A 21,348-nucleotide genomic window follows, 5' to 3' on the forward strand; every position below is an offset into this window, starting at 1 on the left:
GTTTTTCTTGTTTCATTTTCTATATTATTGAATATTCAGACATGTTAATGCTGAATGTCCAGTTTCGGTCCCATCTGAGATAAACAACACGGAGCTACAACACAGCCCGCAGCCTGCAGGAAGTAAGAGTCGGTTCAGGTCCAAGTGAATGGTTTTCTTTCCTTGGTGTCAGAGGGCAACACTGGTGAGATCCACACCCATCCCTCCTGTTGCACGAGTCTTCTTGTACTACGGATGATGTCATCTTCGACCGGGGAGGGGAGGAGGGACCTGGGTGACTCCAGCGGCTGCAGCAGCTCCGTCAAGTTAGGTAGAAGTAACCGTGACAACACCGGAAGTACGAGCAGTAGCCTTCAAAATCATAGAGGGGAAGATTTGTGAGTCATTATTTTATTGGTCTGTATTGGTCATGTATCTAACCGAGTCAAAAAGTTTGACATTGAATTTGTATTAGAATTATTTATATACACTGAAATAAATGTAATAAAACAAAATGAAATTGTTAAAAAAAGCTAATTTATTTCTTAATTTCTTTTCAATGAAAATATAATCCCTCCTCATAACTTTTAATTTAAAATACTGACAAACAGACTAAAAGGAGAAAAACATAATAATAAAGAGAACACTACATTTTTTTTGCGAGTGAGATTTAAAAAAAAAAAAAATTGTGAGACCAGTAAAAAAAAAAATTCTGTGTGTGGAACACAGTGAAAAAAAAAATCTTGTAAAAAAAAAAATGTTTTCTCGTGAAACAAAAAAATTCTCATGAGAAACATTTCTTGTGAAAATTATTTTCTCTCAGTAAACTGTTTGTTGTTTGTTTGTTTAATTGCTTTTGTTCCTTTATGTTTGTTTAGTTTTTCCATCTTTTTTCCTGTGTGTGGAACTGTCTGGAAATAAAAGAGTCTCGAAAAAAAACCTCCACTTTTTTATTCACTTTTTTTTATCCTGGCAAAACTTTTTCTGTTCCTTAATTTTTTTTCAATCATCAAAACAAATTTCAGGAGAAAAGAAAAATGTTCATATGTGAAACCAAGTGAAAAAAATGATAATGTCACAAGTATTTTTTTCTCCTCTCAGTTCCACACTCAGAAAAAAAAAAATCATGAAAAAAAAATTCACTGGTTCCACATTCCATTTTTTTTCCAGTTTCCTTATTTTTTTTCCATCTGTGAAAACATGTGAAAAAAATGTTTTTCTCAGGAGAATTTTTTTGTGAAAACAGTAAAAAAAAAATCACGAGAAAAAACTTTTTTTTTCTGTGTGGAACTCAGTGATTAAAAAAATCTCGTGAAACAAAGAAATTCTTGTGAGAAAAGAATTCTCAAGAAAAATGTTTGCGAAAAAGAATTTTCTCTCGGTACACAGTTTGTTGTTTGTTTGTTTAATTGTTTTTTCTGTGTGTGGAACTGAAACTGAAAAAAAAAAATGTTTCCATTCAGTTGCTTTCTTTTTTTTTTTCCATCTGTGAAAACAATTCTGGAAAAAAAAAGTTACGTGTGAAACTAGTGTAAAAAAGAATGTTCACAAGAAAAAACATATATTTTTCCGTGTGAAACCGAGTGAAAACACGTTTTTCTATTGATTTTTTTTTTTTGGACGGTTTTCGCAGATGGAAAAAAAATTCAGGAACTTAAAAAGATTATCCTGACAAAACTTTTTCATAAATACATAACACAGGTGAAAAATTAATTTATATCAGACTTGATATAAAAATGTCATGAGAATGTTTTTTCCACTCAGAAAACATTGTTGAAAACACTTTTTCCCCTGCGTTTTATATTTTTTGCAATATTTTCCTTCACTTTTTTTCCGATCTGTGAAAAATGTCATGTATGACATCAGTGAAAAAAAAAAGTTTTTTCCCCGTGTGGAACACAATAAAAAATGCATTTTGTGATATTTTTTTTTCACTTGGTTTCAAATGAAAACATTTAATTTTTATCTCTGTAATTATTTATTTATGTAAAAGTTTTTTGGTTTTCTTTTTATGATGGGAGGCATTGATGGCCTCTGCTCGTTTTATTTTGAAAGTCCCGAGCGGAACTAGCTGTCTGTTAGCCTAGCCTAGCTTGCCGCTGGTGTCGGTGGGAGGATCTTGCTCGCCTGCCCCGTTTCTCAGCACCCTCTCCGTAAAATTAGCGAATACTGCAGCAAGAAGTGAGTGTGTGTGTCTCTGTGTGTGTGTCACGATCAAGAGGAAAGAGCAAGCGGGGATTTATATTAATAAAAACGTCTCATCCGGCTGCTGACAGGTAATTATGACAACGGAGGCTGTAGTTTGACTCAATCTTCTCATTTGACACAAGTCGGCAGTCTAATTATAGCTCACTTACTTGGGTGAGAGAACAAGGTGGTGGCTTGTCCTCACACTAACATTCGCCTTTTCCCTGCTCAGGTTAGTAGTTTAATCCCCGAGCTGGTGCCGGAGTGCAAACGGTGTGGCTGCTAGTTGTCAGGGCGTGTTTCTCTACAACTGTTGATAGCTTCATTGTTGGTAGTTTCAAAGTCAAAGCAGCAGATCAGATGCTGTTGGTATGTGCAGTCTGTCCAACTGCTGCGACCTCAATAAGCAACTCCGCATGGCAAATCTCCTAATGAGCCATTTCTATTCCTGGGAACTCTTAATTTCCTCATTATCGAGGCTCCCTCTGCTTGTTTCAACTGCTAACAGTGGTTTTCAGACGCAGCAAGACATGTGGGGGTGACATCTGAAAACAGAGGTGAGTCATTTAGTCTGAATTTTTGGATAAATTGTGTTAAAGAAAAGATCTGAATTCACATGGGGGATCATCCAGGGCTTTTTATGTGACTTAAATAGGAGTCATTCATTATAATAATAGGATTCACATTAAAATAATAGAAATAGATTGTGATCATCCTCCTCAATTTGTCCAAATCTATTGGAAAATAAACCTATGTTGCATTCAAGAACAATATATTCTTGGTGCACCTGCAGATGGATGTCAAGTGCAACAGAAACTGAAAATACATAGTTTTAAACCATTTTTGTCCAATAGAGTAATTATTTAAGCAGTTTATCAAGCAAAAATGCCAAATATTCTTTCTCTGTTTTATATCATGATTCATCAGATATCTTTGTTAGACTGAACCACAGATTACATTTTATGTCTAAATGGGCTCCGGCATGTCCAACTACTCACATTTTTTCACTATTTTCTAGCATTTCGTTGACTAAACAATCAAAACAGCCAATCGTCAGAATAATCGAAAATGAATAAGGTTGCAACCCTGAGCCTAAAATGTGCCTGAAATACATGTCAGGGCTTTTAATCTGATTTCAATAAGAAGGTCCCATTCATGATAACTTATTGTCCAAATCTGTTGGAAATTAAAAATATATGTGGCGTTCAAGAAAAATATGTTCTTGGTGCACCTGCAGATGGATGTCAAGTGCAACAAACACTGAAAATGCATAGTTTTAAACCATTTTTAACCACTAGAGTAATTATAGAGTAATTATAAAGCAAAAATGTCAAATATTCTTTCTCTGTTTCACATCATGATTCATCAAATATCTTTGTGAGACAGAACAACAAATGAAGTTTGATGTCTAAATGGGCGTATATTGAATAATCAATAATGAATACGGTTGCAGCCCTGGAAATCCATTTCAGCGGCATGTTCAGCCGCACACAGTTGTGCATTAGTGTCTTCTTAATGTAACACTGCTCTATAAATCAGATCTACAACCAATAATTATCATTATAGATTGATCTGTCGATGATATTTCGATTAATCAATGTAATGTTTGGACTGTGGAGAATAATGAATAATGCACATCATAATTTCACAGAACACAAGGTGACGCCTCCAGCGGACAATTGTTGCTGGCAACCAATTGCTGATTAACTTCCTGTCTTCCATTGTTTCATGTATCTTTATTTGAAAATGCACAAAAACATTAAATAATTTACATCAAAGTATAATTTTCAAAATCTTCATTGTGATGTTTATTAATGTAAAACAAAATATAATACATTTCTGAAATACCATGACATCTAGAGGTCAGTGTTTTGTTGGAACATGATACTCAGTCGTTTCATTACACATTTTTCTAGATTAAAAGAGACAATGTGAAATGTGAGGGATAAAATAGTATAAGACAATCAGAGATGTAATGGACTAGGTTTTAGCTAATTGTTTTTTTTTCCACCTTTAGTCCCTGTGCAGGTAGATAGATTCATAATTTAGTGAGAAAATTAGGCATTAAAGACAAAATTAGCCAATAAAAGTATAAATGGTCAATCATCCCATCACTCCAAAACCTTAAACAAAGCCCTACAGAGCATCTTTTGGACCAACATTAGTTGAAGCCTCTAATGCTGGATGTAGACAGGGGTAGATGGACTCGTGTTGGAGGAACAGAAGTGTCCAGGCATCTGTGTTCGAGTCCTCTCAGCCAGCCGGGCAGCCTCGTTTGTCTGCTTATGACCTGAGTTATTGAACAGCAGTGAGTCATGAGGTGTCGGTTAGCTCAAAGCCTCGTGTAGGTGTATCCTCTGCCTCGGTCTTTGGCCATCGCGCTCCTTCTGCCACCAGCTGACTCGACTAGTTCGCCTTGCCCTACTTCCTGGAGAGGAAGAGGAAGGCTGTGAGAGCTGGAGTATCTGTGACTGTCTTCCTTTGGTGTATAATCTATATTTATATATTTATTTATACATTCATGGCTGCTTGATGGAAGCAATGAACGTGATGGGTCATTAATTAGAAAACTGGCCAGATAATTGTATTATTAATTTCTTCTTTCAGTCAGCTTAGTTTTCATTCGAGTGAAAAGGACTCATCCTCGAGCCTGTTATCCATTTCTTATAATACATCCATGGGAGTTACTAATTTCTTGAGTGCTAATTTCTTGGATGGGAGAGCTGTTATTATCATTCTCTCCGCAAGGAAGCAAATACATGTATTTCCCCCAAAATAAAAAGAAAACAACTTCTGTAACACAAAAATCTTATTCAACATAAAACGATTAACACGTTCCCTCATTTTCAGTGTAGAATAGGAAATTCATATTCATTGAGGGAGGGCCTTGAGGCAGATGTCATACCTGTTTTTATTTCATGGGCTGGCTGCCTGTTGGGAGATTTGATCATTTCCATGGGTGTACCAGTAAAGCCATGACTCAGTGAGACCGAGGAGCCGAGTGTGTTTGTAACATACGCCCAAAGAATGCGAGAGGCTGACCTGATCTGTTGCTGTGTATGTTCCCCGCAGTTGTGTAAGAGAGCTCAGCACTCACATTTCAATTTCATGCACTTTAGTCGACAGCCTTTACTCAGGAATCTCTGCATTGTGTCCACAAACGCTTGATCTGAAGCAGCCTGAAGAAGTTTTTCTTCTCTTGCACCTGACGTCTGATCCTCTGTGTGATCTGATGTCTGTTGCCTCCTGTCAGATGTAGTCAGATAAGATGTTTCCTCGTCAGGTTAAGGTGGTGCAGACAGCCGGTGTCGCAGGCTGTGTCTCCAGCCACAGCCTCAGCCAGTTGATGAACTTTAGCCCATTTCGCAGACAGACTTGAGGAAGGGAGGTATATTCTCGTGTGCTTTCAGGTACACGGGTTTATTTTTGAAACATAGCCTTGAGATAAATAACTGCAAGTACATGAAAGGATTGTTTTCATTTGGTAGTAAAGTTGTTCCATAGAGATTTAGATTTAGGCTAGACTTCTAACGGGTGAATGTTTATCTGTCAAACAGTTAAAATCCACCCTTGGTTTTATTGCTCTCTTAGTTTATATACAACTAGAGTCTGACTGAGCTCCATGGCAACACCAAAAACCCAGGAAATAACTTGTTAACATTGACGTCAGCTGATCTGTGACTGTGGCTGCAACAATTAGTCGATGAACAAGTTAGCCGATCAACAGAAAATGAATCCCCAACTGTTTTGATAATTGATTAAAGCATAAAATGTCGTACATCTTCTGTGTCCACCTTCTTAAATGTGAGGATTTGCTGCTTTTCTTTGTCATTTTTGATAGTAAATAAAGAGTCTTTGAGTTTTTGATGCCACTTTAGGCCCTGGGGCTCACTTCGGGCTCTTGGGAATTGTGATGAGCTTTTTTTTTTTCAAAGTTTTTGGACACGTTATAGACTAAACAGTTCAATCGATAATGAAAATAATTGCTTGTATCAAAGATCGAGGAGGGCCCCGGTTAGCTTGTTAGACGAGCCAAAACAATCACACCGGGACTCATTTCCTGTGGTATGTTTGCTTGTTTGCAGGACCTCGGAACAAAAAAGTCATCATCATCATCGTCTTCCAAACAACAGGCCTTTTATTGGCTGGATGTTTGTCCATGTTCAGCGTTGTTGTTGGTTTTAAAGTTATATGGGGATTGAGAGGCAGCTCTCCCTCATTGGCTGGGGTCACGCTCTGCTCTGTGCTAACTCTGTGCTCAGCATGTTGCATAACTCCCGTTGGCCCCTAAGCCTCAGGAAAACCTCCTTAGAGATCGGGAGAGGTGGTGTGTTCATTAACCCGGGGCATTGCTCAAATAGTTGTAGGAAGTAATGGCGCATTGCTTTGCAGTGTCTTAATGGCTCCTCTTGTTGTCTTTGGATCAGGTTTTACGTGTGCATGCCAGTGACACTTTACACTTTGTCTTCTGCTTTACAGTGAACTCACATGTACTACAATGGCTACCATACATATATATATATATATATATATATATATATATATATATATATATATATATATATATGTCAACAGATCTGCACTTGTTTAATACTATTATTTTCATTATGAATTAATCTGTGGATTATATTTAGATGAATCCTTTAACAAAACAGCCCAAAATAGGGAAATATGTCCATTAAAGTTTAATTGCATACAAGTTGATGCCTTCAGTTGACTTTGTTTGTCCAACAGTTTAAAAAAGGGATGATATAAAACAACAGAACTTTCTAACTGAGTAGGTAAAACTAGCAAATGTTTGGCAAGTTTACTTTGTAAATAACTTAAATGATTAATAAATGATCAGAATTGTAGGTGATTGATTTTCTGATATAGATGAAAGGGGACTTCACAGAGCTTCACAGATGATCAACACGAGAGCTAAGCGAGCAAATCATGCAAGATGCACTGTATGTATTATCTAATAATAGCTAATTAAAGATACTCCCCCTCCCCCTTAGGCCAAGAAATAGTCTGGTAACCTCCATTGTAAAACCATTTTCATGGTATAGAGCACAAACGGAAAATACATATGTTGTTTTTTACTTTTAAACCGTTTAAAGTTGTCACAGAGTTGACGTTTCAAAGAGATCTTACTTTGGGCTTGCTTGTATGTGATTGGCCAACGCAGCGCTTTACTGGATAACGTAGAGTTGGGTTGAAACAGAACTAGAATCAGGTTCAACTTTTCTGCATTGCTGGACCGGCTTAATTTCTGAATGGACGGGTGCTAATAGATCAGTATTATAAATAGCTGAAATGGCTGTATAAATAAAGTTCAGTCAGCTCAGTATTATTTTATCTTTGCTCTCCAGTGACTCTCTTTGATGCTTTAACCTGGACGTAACACAGTGTTCCTGCTGTCTCACAGTGATAGTCGATCCTCAGTCTACCTCAGGATGATGGAAGGCTTTGTGAATATGTTCTAGCGTACCTCTTTGCACCACTGGATTAATCTCAGTCGTGTAGTGTAGACTCACAGCGACAGGTAAATGAAAATGTCTGCCCCCTCGACTGACTGATGGTTATGTAGAGCCGACAAAATGATGTTGAACTATTTTTCTGCTTTTGTCACAGCTTTCATGCAGACGGTTAGTCTCTCTGTGACACCTTCTGCTTTCATTCAGCCGTGTGGAGGTCTCGGGTGGGCCAGCTAATACTGGTCCGAGATAAGTGGAGTCCATTCACATGTATTGATTGAATCAGGGTGAGATCATGGACATGGAGGGGATGAATAGTGGTGGTGGATAAAGCAGAATAGGTTTCCTTCAATGGCTGAAACATCATTAACAGGCTCAAAGTGCAATTTGTTACCCCTGGCAACCACCTAAACTTCCTCTTCAGTTGTTGCTGTCATTAGTTTCCTTAAGCGCCTAAATTGAGAGCATCAGTCAGAGGTAGCCTGAGAGTTCACCACAGTTTGTGACTATTTGGGACATTTTCACGCAAAATTTCCTTTTGCAAAAGCATCAAGATTTCCCTCCATTGGCTCCCGATATCACTGCCACCAAGGATAAGCTATCGTTGTTCAGAGAGAGCGACTGTGCACATGTGCATGTATGTGTAAGTAAGCCTGCATGCTTAAGTTGCGTGCTCGCATGTGTTGCGTTGCCTCTGGCAGCCCTCTCCGTGTCCCAGCTCTGCTGAGGCCTGTCCAAACAGAACTCCAGCCAAAAGCTCCTCCCAGGCTTCACAGAACAGGAAGTGGATTGTTTTGTTTCACAGGGTGAGCCTCTGAGGCCCCGGTGCTGCTGTCTCCCACTTGTTTGGCTTTGAACCCTTCAGCTAGTTTGGGCCGTCTCTCGTCCAGTTGGCAATCTCTGGAAAGGAAAAGATCAAAAGATACTGTGCTGCGTCTCTGGAGTCAATATTCATCCCAGGATCAAACCCACTTACAGAAGGAAAGTGGAAGCAGCCTCTGTTCTCATTAAATATTCTGTTTTTTGGCTGGTTTTTCGGTTGAAACATTTACAACTGCAGCTGAAGTGGATGATGATTTTTTGGTTGTCACAGTCGAGTGTAATCAAGAGGTTTGCTTGCTTGCCTGCCATTACATGTTAAACATGGAGGAATAACAGCAGTCAGCACACGACAGCAGCCTTAATTCAAACTTGAATCTTTGTCTTTGAAAATCTTGTGCAGCTGTAACTGAACACACTGCACCAGAGGGAATGGGCCTCTGGGCAAAATGTGAAGGAAATGGGAACAAACCATGATGAGAATTTCCACAAGAAGGAGCGAGCAACCCAAAATTAAGAAAAACTGCCAAACATGTTAACACACCCAACATTTCCAGTATGGCTACTGGTTACGCCAAGTCTAAGAGTCAATGGAAACATGGCTGGGTAATAATTTCTTCTCTTGTAACCTTTTTATTTTTCCTTTTACTCTTTCCTGGACTTATTTGCTCACTTTGCAGCTCAACTCGTTCATATACCATTTGTATATTAAATGTACATTTTCAGTTTGTGTGTTGACTGGGCAGATTTTCTTATTTCAAACATGTAAAAAAAAACAGTAAAGAACAACACAGTTTAAAAGGAAAAATCCATTTAACGAATTGAAAGAAATGAATTCAATAATTTTTCAAAAACAACACAATTCACATTATCTACTCATACCTCTTCTCCTCTACCTCATTAATTAACTCATACTCTGTGTTTGCCACAGTGGAATAACTAACTTAAAGATGTTATGTAGAGCTGCAAAGATTAGTTGATCAATATAAATGTTGATTGACAGCAAAATAATTCACAACAATGGATTGATTTTTGAAATATTATAGAAAAGTTTCTCAAATGTGAGTATTTACTGGTTTCTTTCATCATGTATGAACGTTGGCTGGACAGAGCGAGACATTTGAAGACTTTGAGCTCTGGAGATTTTCTTTTGTCAGTTATTCGTCAGCTGTTTCTTGTCACTGTGCTAAGCTAAGCTAACTAGCTGCTGGTGGTAACTTTATATTTACTGTGCAGACTTGAGTGGTATAATTCTTATCTCTCTCCCTGCAGCATGTCCCAAAATGTCGAACTATTCCTTTAGTAAAATCCATGTATTATGGTGTCCTTTAAGTTTTCTTGGTCAAATGTCAGTCAACATATCTATCAAGCCTATCTGTTTGATGATAGACCTTTTAATGGGTATTAGCTTTGACATGTCAGAAGAAGGGTTTCGGGCGATATGTGCAACAGTAGTTTCCAAATGATGTGGCGTGAGGCGAATCCAGGTGTGCCGTTAGTTTTTGGTTAGGACCGTAGATTATTAGTGCAATATACAACAAGTGATGAATTTGAATTTTACTTATTTATTATATCAGTACTGTGCTCACATTTATTTCCTTATACGCAAGCAAATTCTACACCCAAAAAATACAGGTGTGCCTTGAGATTTTTGATTACCCTTTGGTGTGCTTTGGCTACAAAAAGTTTAAAAACTGGCTTAGTGTCTCTGCTCTATATTCAGAAATAAGGGCTTGCTTCAGGTGTGATTAGGGCAGCAGGACATCTTACCACATTGTCATGTGGCATGAGAGCAACAATTGGCAGTGATGCAACTCTAATTCATGTGATTTTTATATCTCACTGGATGAAGTCAAGCTGGCATTTAGTTGCACCTGTTCACCTCCAAACATGAAATATTGGTTCTCATTTTTAACCTTCCAGATGATTAAAAAAAATCCATGTACCATTATTGAAATTTTTGGCCTTATCACCCACCCTTAATCAGAAGACTGAGATATTAATTTTGCAGAAGTTTAAGGTACCAAAGCGGGAATACTTTGACTAACAATGTCAATCTGTGTTCTTGATGATTTTTCCATGGTTGGATGCATCTCACTGAGCGCCTTGGCGTTTCTATGCACCTGAGCAGAGATTAAAAGTGGGTGTTGGGGCAGAATCAACTCCAAAGTTTTGCCAGCAGGACTGAAAGATTAATTTCCCCTGATAAGTGGGTGCCCACGTGAAGAGGATTGCTGTCAAGACCGTCTGGCAGAAAGTGGATGAGGTGAGGAGCCAAATGACTATATGCACAGCTGCTCCCAGGCAGCAGGACTCCAGCTCATCCATCAGCTGCACTGCTAACTCATCCCTAGCTAAACCAGTCCTCACATCTGCAGGGCTTATTGCAGAAATCTGTCTTGGTTCAGTTGCTTCAGTGGATTGTATTTTGTGCACAGGAAACCAGCAAAGCTTCATCCTCGCAGGCATCCATCTTCGTCTGACATGATTGCTGTTATGGTGGGAAGAGCTTGCACGGCGCTCGGTTGGCCACACACATGCTCACTACGCTCTAAACCCCATGTAGGCAATCCTGGCTTACACTGGAACATATGGGCTGGCAGGTTTAGCTCGTCCTCCTTTAATGTAAAGTAGTTATGAGATAATTAGGGTATTACTTTCAGTGTTTTCCTGAAGAAGAAGCATCAAAAGCAGGGCGGTGTTTTGTCTGCTTTAGGACACACCACCAAGTGCTTCACCAGCTGCCCTGATTTCCTGGACGCTTTTCTCTTCCACACATGCTGCAGAGGGAAACAAACAGGGCGGAGCAGGAGCCTGATAGCACATTCCTTCATGTCCCAGCTTGTCTCAACACCCCCTCCCCTCTTTCTCTTCCACTATCTTACTCCTTCTCCTCTGTTCTTTATGTAGCTTTGTAGTCTAGATGTGGCGTTGGGGATTCAAGGTCTGCGACTGCAGTCGTCTGTGACAACATGCAGATCACAGCGCTCCCTTAGGTGTAATGTGATGCCGTACTGTCTGTCAGAGATGTCAGAGTGGTGGCTTTGGAGCCTCAGAGCGTCAGCAGAGAAAAGTTTTTGGAGAACATTGTGTTCTTGATATATCATGTGCTCCTCTGATCTCTACAAATAATTTTAAACATCTGTAGCGTGGAATACACAGACGGCAAATGACAAAGTGTGACGGCATTGTTTCGCTCGTTCCTACAGCGTGACATCTCAAGTGAAATGTTGCATCGCGGCCAATAAAGTTTCTTTGCTTTTTGTGGTGCTGCTGATATTTTTGACACTCGACAAAATGTCTGTTTGTGACAACCTCTTGTAAAAACTCTCCTCCTGTTTCCCAACAGAGATGGCAGCCATTCGGAAGAAGTTGGTGATCGTCGGGGATGGAGCATGCGGGAAAACATGTCTTCTCATTGTTTTCAGTAAAGACCAGTTTCCTGAAGTCTACGTACCGACGGTGTTTGAGAACTACATCGCTGATATCGAGGTTGACGGAAAGCAGGTTTGTACATTTGACGCTCAAGAAAGCAGAGCAGATAAAACAACACTGTCCTTTTGGGAGATTTACCGCTAGAAATTCTTAGTAATAGTTCCTTGATATCAGACAGATGAAAACAAAAGCAGCATCACTTCCAGCAGATTCATTTTCCAGCTGAAATGACAACTGTCACAAGTGGATCTAACAAGCTAGATAACTAATTAAACAGTAGCTATACAAGTTCATAAACTCTGTACGGCTGACTTCTTAGTGTTTCAAACTGACTCATTTTTTCAGAGTCTTGAAAAAAGAGGTCACAAACATGCACTTGATGGCTTCATACATAATAACGTGCTTAAGATGCTAAAGCCTGAAAAGAGGCTAAAGACAAAAGGAAGCTCAGACTGCTCTTTTATTCTACCGTTGTTTGGCTGCAAAGCTTACATACTTCGACAAAATCTGTACTGCACTGTACGATGAAATGCTCCTTGGCCTTGTTTGTGTAGATGCTGCTGTAGCATCCATAGAAAGGCATTGAAAGCTTTTCTCGTTGAAAACATGTTTTTGCTTTTCTCTCGACTGGCTTCAACATGAGTTTGATTTACTAACTGGTGCTGCTGGTGGTCGCTCTCCTACTGTTGATCTGATTGGTTAAAGTTGGCCTGTGATAGAAGGTGATGGACGAATGGTTCATCCAATCACTAGCCAAGTACTTTTTGAAAGCGCCCTTTTACAATCAGTTCTAGCGGCACCTTCCCAGATGGTTCTGTATAATGAACCATCTGGCACGTCAGGTTAATGTAATATGGAGGGTAAATAATATGCACTGTATAGTAACGAGGGAGTTTTTTCAGACAGAGTTATGAAACCAACTACTTCACTACTCCAAAGTGTTTGTACCGTGAGCGAGGGTCAAGCCTGAGCTGCAGACGGCCTGTTTATGTCGAAGGGTTTTGTTCTCTTGAGCTGACCACCGCTGCAGGATCACCACTTGGCAAAACAGGAAATGACTCTACTTCTCAGCTTCCTGTTCAGACAGGGAACAGGGATGTCTCCTGGCAATCCCCCTCTTCTCCCACCAGGACCCTCCTCCTGCCCGATAAACGTCTCTCATTTCCTGTTCTGGTTCTATTAGATGCTGGGAGGCAAGGAGGGGTCAACTGTTGTGTTGCTGGCTAGGAAATATAAAGTTAGGGATCCATGATGGACATCGGTCTAGGGGGAGATAATTTTGGTAAAGATCTGGCCGCGGCCCCGTTGGTTATCCCCCCCTGCAACTCTTGAAAGGATCCCCATAAGAATTATCCCATCACACAAGCAGCTGGATGTTCTCAGCCTCTAAATTCGTGCCCCCCTCGAGGGTAAAAAACATTTTCTTTCTTTCACCTTCGGTGCATTGGGCAGCCTCTAAAAATAGCTGTTTTTTCCCGCTTTCCTTTCCTCCCCAAAGTCTGCAGCTCACAACAAGTCCACTGGGAACATAACTGCTCCGGTTGCTCATGCAGTCTCCACAGCGTTCAGCCACCACCCACCCGCTGCCTCTGCAAACCTCTATTTTGGGACCGTTGACTGATGCTTGTGCTCTCTGTGGGCATTACCAGAATCTGTTGTCATTCAGTGGAGTTCCAGTATTCAAAACTTTGAGAAAGTTTCCCCTGAACAGAGTGAGTCAGATGAAGAGCGGCGTCGAGTGAAGACCGGCTGTTAATGCCCGGACAGGGACAGAAGGTATCTGGTTTGATGCTTGCTAATCTCCAACTTTCCCTAATTGAATTAATCAGTGGTGTGATGGGATGAGGCCAGTCCCTGAGTTCATTTCACTGACAACATAACAGACTTATGAAGCCGTTGAGGTCAGAGCTGCAGGGGCGATGAGAAGTGTCTGAACACTTAAGTCCCGTCAAACAAGGAAAGCAACATACAAATCACAAGTTACGATGCTAGGTATGTGCAGCGAGAGGAGATAAATGTCCCGAGGTTAACATTATTTACTTCCTGGTATTCAAAACATTGGCCTTCACTCAGACGCAGCACATGCCTCAAGGTTCGTACGTCAGACTCCAAACAGTCATGGCACGCAGTGGATGAGAAAAGAAACTTCATCACTAATGATGTCGTGACTGGTTAAATGTTTGTGCATTCATCCGGAACAGTGAGCAGCAGCATTACGTCTCGTCTGTGAAGACGGATAATTGTCTTTTTTTAACCCCTCAGGAAGGGTTCAAATAACAAAACTTTCAACAAAACAACACGAAGGAGGGAGTCATGGACATAATGAGTGACGAGAATCACCAGAGGATTTTCTAACTTGTATTTTGGCTTGCAGAAAAAATTAAGATGTCATTTGCAACAAAAAACTTTAAGAGCTTGTATTTTTATAACTGAAGAACTGAAGATATATTATTTAATCTGTAATTTTAATCTTAAAAAGACACATTTTTATCCCCAGGTTTAAACTAAAAGGGAAAAAAAACAACAACTTTACAACAATAAGCCTAAACACAGATTTTGGCTTTAGATGTACTGTCCAAAAGTGTTCACTGGGAGGCCGGTTGACTGAGACCCGTCGCCCGGTGTGACTCTCAGATTGTGGTGCGGGCAGACTCCGGTCAGCTAATAGGGCCACTTAGCTCCACGGCTACCTGAGCTACTTGCTAAAAGCAGGTAGTCGCTACAGAAAATATAGTGAGCAGCAGTAAGCGGTTATGCTGCCCCCAATAGTTTAATCAGATTTATAATTTCATCTTCTCATACCAGTATTTTGGATTTTATTTTGTTACATTTGTATCCACCTTCATGTGCAGTATATGTATTATGTTTGTCTACTTCCTCTCATGGTGTTTTCCTTATGATTTCCTCCCAGGTGGAGTTGGCGTTGTGGGATACTGCTGGCCAAGAGGACTACGACAGGTTGAGGCCTCTCTCCTACCCTGACACGGATGTCATCCTCATGTGTTTCTCCATCGACAGCCCGGACAGTTTAGGTGAGTAACTGCTGACACACACAAGACTGAATTTTTAACAGGTCAAATGAGATAAACCCGGCTGAGACAGCAGCAGCAAAGAAATTACAAAAAATATAGAATACATCACTTCCTCTGTATAAAAGTGTTTATCTTCACCGTATCAAGGCAGTTCATATCAGCTCAGCAAGCTGTTTGTTAAATGGCTTAATGGACTTGATGGGAAGTGGGATTAGAGCAGCTAAAAACATCTTTGCCTCGAGCAGTCTGCAGAGCAATCCATCATGAGAAGTGTTCTGCGCTGTGACTCTGCACCGCCTGTCCCTTTTTATAGTCCCCCCCCTCCTCCTCTCTCGCTCTCTCTCTCTCTCTCTCTCTCTCTCTCTCTCTCTCTCTCTCTCTCTCTCTCTCTCTCTCTCTCTCTCTCTGTCTCAAGTATTTCAACTCTCCTCCTCTTCTTCTTCTTCTCCCGCGGGACAGAAAACATCCCTGAGAAGTGGACGCCCGAGGTGAAGCACTTCTGTCCCAATGTCCCCATCATTCTGGTGGGGAACAAGAAGGACCTGAGGAATGATGAGCACACACGGAGAGAGCTGGCCAAGATGAAGCAGGTACGGAAGCCTCTGAGGGTCAATGCAGTGAACAAGTAGGCACCTCGCCAGTACTCAGACTCCGAAGGCCTGAGGATAGGTGCGGGGGTTTTTTCATGGGCCTCGTTCTGAATTATTTATGTACATGTTAACAACAAATATTGCTTCACCGCAAGTCGTACATGCCAACCTCGAGACTAAAAAAATAGGGAGGAATTTGAATCTATTGTGGGCGTCTGGAAGTCCTCCCCTAAAGAAATTTGAGTTTCAGAGACTTTGCTTCTGCATTATGATGATTTTTTAAAGTATGAAAATAAGATATTAACTACACAGCATTTTGATGTTAAATACTTTATATTTTACTTTTAATTTTCAGAAGACTGCAGAACAAATCGCCCCTCTTCATTAATGTTTTGCCCTTGCCCCAAAGAGCGTTTGTGCATTCCACTTCCCTGTTTGTTAGCTTGAGAAGCACTGCTGTGATGCACTGTTTACACTGGAGAAGTCCTTCTTGTAGTGTGTTTTATCCCTATGTTAAATATACTACACTACTAGACAACAAACTGCAGCAGCGTATCAGACAGTTTCTGATGGCTCTGCTCAGTATTTCTCACCACATGGGAACTGTGACAGTTTGTCCTCTTTCAGAGCTAATTATGACAATTTTGGAAACCTAATGCAACAATGAAGTAAGTTTGAGTCATACACCCATGAGGAGTTTGAAGGCTCCAAAAACGCTGCGTAGTGTTGTGGTTTATAACACTTTCAGACACGATTATGCAACTCCAGAGAGTTAACGTGGTGACTGATTTTATAATTTCCACAAATGCAAGAAAATCAGTAGAAATAAAGCCCACCGTGATGGCATTTCTGGATAGTGCTGCATTGTGTTGCAGCAACAGTAGAGCTGCATTATTATGCGTCAGATGTGCACATTTAGTGGGGTTAAATATGTAAAAAAAAAAAAAAAAAAAGAAAGCTAAACGATTTCTACCAGATGGTGCCGTTCAGCATTTTCAGCCACTGTGAATTCTATTTAGCTTGTACAAAATCACAAATTTGCCTCAGAGGGCTTCACAATCTGTACAACAGACAACTCTTTCTGTTTGCAGACAAAAAACCCTGAAATGTTGTTTACAAAAAAGAAAAGAGGAGGGGTCTCCTAGAAGTAGGAAGAAGCCGAAAGAAAGATTGAACATGAATTCAAATGAAATCCTCTCCGTCTGTCACTGAAAGTTTATTGTCTTGGGGAACAAACAGTGACTCTGAACAGGCTGTCAGTGGCCTTTCAGTCATACTACAATGACAACATACTGGTTCACTGTGTCACACCATGGCCCACTCTGTGTCTGTCTCCAGGTCCGGCCTGTTGACAAAGCTCTCCAGCTCTTTCAGACACCACTGTCAGCTTTTCCTTTCTGTAGGAATCAGGAACGGTTTGACAAAGAGGAGCACTAAGTCATCAGTTCAAGTGTTTTGGATTTTTACATGTTTATACATGTTAGCTCGACATGATGTGACTGCCGAGGCCCAACCGTCCCTTTAATCCGCATCAAATTGTACTCCCTCTTAGATACCAGCCACTGAATTAAGCCTGATTTATTTAGTTTTTATCAAGATCAATGCTTTATCCCCTGCCAAATTAAAGGAAATGTTCTCGCAATGTCAAATACAGTGGGAAAATATTCCTGGATCTGTCCCTTTATCTGGATCACCATCCAAAGTTAATGGTGTCTATTCTGGGCTGAGACCCATCCTCCATCTCTAAATTTTGTGGAAATCCGCTCGGTAGTTTTTGTGTAATCCTTCTGACAAGTCAACCAATCAATGAATGGACACAGGTGAAAACATACTGTCCTTGGTAGAGGTAAAAAAAAAACAGTCTCTAACAATCTGTGATCTAACCATGCAGGAGCCAGTGAAGGCAGAAGAAGGCAGAGACATGGCCAGCAGGATCAGCGCTTTTGGATACTTGGAGTGCTCCGCCAAGACCAAGGACGGCGTTCGGGAAGTGTTCGAGATGGCCACTAGAGCGGCGCTGCAGGTCCGCAAGCGCAAGAAGAGAGCCGGCTGCACGCTGCTGTGAGCGGTCGAGACGACATCAAATCAACTGACCAACAGGAGAAAAAAAAAAAAACACATCAAAAAAAGGACAGACCTTTTACCAAAACAGCATCTTTGTACTGTATGTCGCATTTCAAGATAACAGTCAGGCAGATGAATCCAACAAATACAGGAAATGAACTTTGTCTATATTACAACCGTGTTTAGAAATTGATGTTTAAAGTTCCTTGTTGATTTTTTTGTTTTTTTCCTCCAAAATCTGTCTTTACACATAGAACGTTTTCCTACTTGTTTTTCTTTATATTTGTAACGTAACGAGGCAGTGATAGATGCACATATTTGTATGCAATATTGTTCTTCACGATGTTGGGCGAGCAGCAGCATCCTCCTTAGCTTGTATAAAGTCTTCATGAGTAAAGTCCAGACTGTCCTGTTAGTGTCCGTTCTGTTCCTCATGGCAGTCGTGATAGAGAATGAAAGTTGATGTGTTTTTGAGAGCTAGTGCCTTTTCTTTCTTTTTTTTTTTTAAGCCACTGTCTACTTCTCATAGCTAACATTTCAGCTGAGGGGCCCTCCATTGTACTGTAGCTTATTTTACACAGTGTTGTCATTGTGAAACCTGAGCAAAGCCATAACTAAGGCTTTCACTGTTGTTGACAGCTCGTCAAGCGCAACAAATGGCTGCTTGTGCCATTTTTGCCAGTGTGAAACATTCACCATATTCACTGAGGATAAAGAAGGTAGCTGCCTCTGTAATTTGATAAAGAGAAGGGAGTGAGCTTCCCATTTTTTTTGAGTAGACGATCCAGTTATTCACTATCCTTAATCTGTGCAGTGGACCAGGATGGGCAGAGGAGAACTGGCCAGTCAAGACACAAGCCAATATGACTCAACTATGCACAATGGCTGTTAGGACCAACAGGGAGATGACACAGCTGAGACAGAAACGAAGGCCAAGGCCTGGTGAAACCTCCCCCGTTTGTTTATTGTGAGCAACTGAGTTCAGCTCTTCTTCTGCTACGATGCGAGCGAGCCGGTCACCGGTCACGCCTGCGGTCGGAATCCATGTGTTGGACGGGTTAGCCCACTTGTGGAAATCATGTCTTGTTAGAGCTGTTAGCCTTCGAGTGTGGATGTTTCCAGTCGGACGACATTCCTCGCATGTTTTAGAGGAGCTGTGCTGTGTGTGTGTGAGGAGTTTGTTTTTCCCCGGTGCCTTCTCTGTTCTGGTGTGCCTTTGGTTGTTCTCTCCCAGACCAGATAGACCAGCTGCTCCATGCCAACCTGATACTGACTGACGAGGTCAAGAATGACCTTCTGACATGTTTCACCAAGCTTGATTACACAAAACGTGTCATTAGTTTCCTAAACTTTCAGTCGTCCTAGCATAAAATTTGATCTTTAAATGCAGCGTCATCCTAGTTATTCTGGCACGAGCTCGGTTATACCAATTTACGTCATGAACTTTTGCGTCAAGAATGACTCATGGGAAATTTTTTTCGCTTTTAACATAACATATTTCCTTAACATCAGTGGGAAAACATCCGTCAGCAGCCATAAATATTGTCTTTGATGTTTTACGGTTGCCAAAAAAGTTAGTTTTTAGAGAACAGCTGTTGAAAAAATGTAATTGCATTTATTTATCAGTTTTTGTCTTGATCCATGTTGCTCTCGATTTTCACTTATTGGCAAGAAACATTTAATATTTTATCTTGTTGTGCTGAACATAAAACAAAATATAAGAATTGCAATTGCAAAAGCATTTAGATAATGTTCCCATGAACATTTGTTACCGCCACTTGTGACGTTTATAAAACTGACAGGTCATGTGACGACAAAATACATGAAATGCTTTAAATTCCCGACCTTACAGATATAACAAATGTGTAAAATCAACTCAGTTCATATGTGCAATATTATCTGTACCATCTAAATATGCCCCAACAAGATCATCGAGTGTCTCTTGGGGATGGACCCGTATGTTTTTTTCAGGGCCGATACTAATGCCAATTATCAGTGATCAAGGTGACCAATAACCGATATTTGGAACTGATATAATTTATTTTAACGGCAATTGGACACAAAAAAACAACAATGCAGCCAATTGGGAAAAAAGCTGAATATAAGCTCAACACATCACCCAGGCTGATAATCGTCTATCACTAATCTGCACCACCTAAATATACCATGAGATCATTAGGTAAAAAAATGGTGTTTGAGCACGAAACGTCACGTGGAGGTAAAATATGTTTATCAAGTGTGCAGACTCGCTTCTTGTATTTTAGACTATTGCTTCTGTGCAGCACCTTTTCTTCCAAAAAAGAAAATTCCCACATATCATGAATATGATTTTCCTTTTTTACCATATCGATCATCAAGACTTGACACTTACTTGTACTTAAAGCAGCTTTTGGAGGCATGTCAGAGACCGTCCACTGGTCCCAGTTCTCGCTCGCGCGTCCTCTCCGAATACTCGATTGTGAATTCAACCTGGCTTGATGTATAATGCTTAAAACGGCCCAGCGACTGTCCTCAGGCACAGACTCTTTACGGCATTCCTTTTCTCTGCCTCTGTTGCTCATTCATGTACTGTACATGTCCCTTTGGTTGCATGTTGTCGTCTGTCTACAGGAGGGTGGATGTTGAAATGTGTGTGTGGCGAAAACAATATCTTTGATGTTGCATGCAACCTTCTTACCTAAGCCTAGCAGCTGGCAGGATCTGTGTGTCTGTTATATTGTAACGCCATCTGTAATGCAACTTTATACCCTCTACTGGCCAAGCACATAAGTTTTAACTCGGCGATCCAGTGGAGAAGCTATAAAATATAAAACTAGTTGTATTTTTTTCTGTTTTAATGGAGAGGGGGCATTTATTACAAACACACACATGCACCATATTAATGCTGTTACCTCAAATCTTTCTAGGGGTTGATACTTTGTTTAAACTCTGGATTTTTGTGCGCAATTGTGGACAAGCACACTAACAAGGCAAAGAGTAAAGAAAGTAAAGATTCTAGCGTTTCATAGTAGTTGCGGCATCACGTTCACGGGTTTCAACAAGCTTAACGTCGGCACAGATAGTCGTGTAACGTTCACAGCTGGAAGCATTAATGATGAAAGCATTCCCGCAGAGCAGCAGAGGGTCTACTACTGTCAAACATATCACTAAGAGCATGTACAATACTGCTGTTGATGTGTATGCAGATCACGCTGCGCTAACTCAAAAGTTTTCCTTATGATGTCGATGCATGCTTGAGAAAACCATGGGGCTTAACAGTGTGCACAGACACGCACACGAGCACTACGCGCACACGTCTTCGGGAAACAGCTTCTGCTCAGCGTCGTGTAACTCTTTTTCTTTCTTTCTCTGTAAGTATTTGAGATGATAAAGGATCCAGATTTATATAAAAGCTCATTGTAATAAATGCTTTGTAAACGGAAAGTGTTGTAGTGAATGTTTGATCTGAAGTGAACATGAACATTGTTAATAAACTATTTTTGAGACAAGACCGACTCGTCTTCCCCGGTCAATTCTTGTGGAAAGTTAAAAGGGACGGTTCTTCCTCTTACCTGTAGTGCTATTTATCTCTCTAGATCGCTTCGGTTTGAGCTGTGGAGATATCCGCAGTAGAGATGTTGGTGCGCTTTGAGCACCACAAGATGAATATCATCTAGTTCCATTATATCGAAGAGAAGGCAGTCATCTCTACGGCCCAAATCTCCAAAACGCCTCAACTCACACCAAAACAATCTAGATAAATAAATAGCACTGTCCCTTTAAGACATCAAATGTGGTGACTGG

General features: G+C 40.5%; 1 protein-coding gene across 3 annotated transcripts; it reads left to right on the forward strand.

Annotated features, from left to right (window-relative positions):
- Window positions 1–2,069: 2,069 nt before the first annotated feature.
- LOC311255139 (rho-related GTP-binding protein RhoA-D-like) lies at window positions 2,070–21,055 on the forward strand. Of its 3 annotated transcripts, none has more exons than XM_084349359.1 (5): window positions 2,070–2,255; window positions 11,794–11,951; window positions 14,791–14,911; window positions 15,371–15,501; window positions 17,393–21,055. In XM_084349359.1, the coding sequence occupies exons 2-5, from the start codon at window positions 11,796–11,798 to the stop codon at window positions 17,564–17,566; spliced, it is 582 nt and encodes a 193-aa protein (XP_084205485.1). In that variant the 5' UTR covers window positions 2,070–2,255; window positions 11,794–11,795; the 3' UTR covers window positions 17,567–21,055. The 3 variants fall into 3 exon arrangements, with proteins under 3 accessions (XP_084205485.1, XP_084205486.1, XP_084205487.1); XM_084349360.1 differs by having other exon boundaries at window positions 2,084–2,160; XM_084349361.1 differs by lacking the exon at window positions 2,070–2,255 and adding an exon at window positions 2,634–2,723.
- Window positions 21,056–21,348: the final 293 nt, after the last annotated feature.

This window comes from Pagrus pagrus (assembly GCF_965226575.1).
Source record: "Pagrus pagrus genome assembly, chromosome: 3".
In the NCBI taxonomy this organism is placed as follows: Eukaryota; Metazoa; Chordata; class Actinopteri; order Spariformes; family Sparidae; genus Pagrus; species Pagrus pagrus.

Excerpts from the sequence above, each read along its gene's own strand:
- LOC311255139 (XM_084349359.1), top strand. The coding sequence starts at position 11,796 with ATGGCAGCCATTCGGAAGAAGTTGGTGATCGTCGGGGATGGAGCATGC. Across the intron at positions 11,952-14,790 it reads TCGAGGTTGACGGAAAGCAG|GTGGAGTTGGCGTTGTGGGA; the intron begins GTTTGTACATTT and ends ATTTCCTCCCAG. Across the intron at positions 15,502-17,392 it reads AGCTGGCCAAGATGAAGCAG|GAGCCAGTGAAGGCAGAAGA; the intron begins GTACGGAAGCCT and ends CTAACCATGCAG.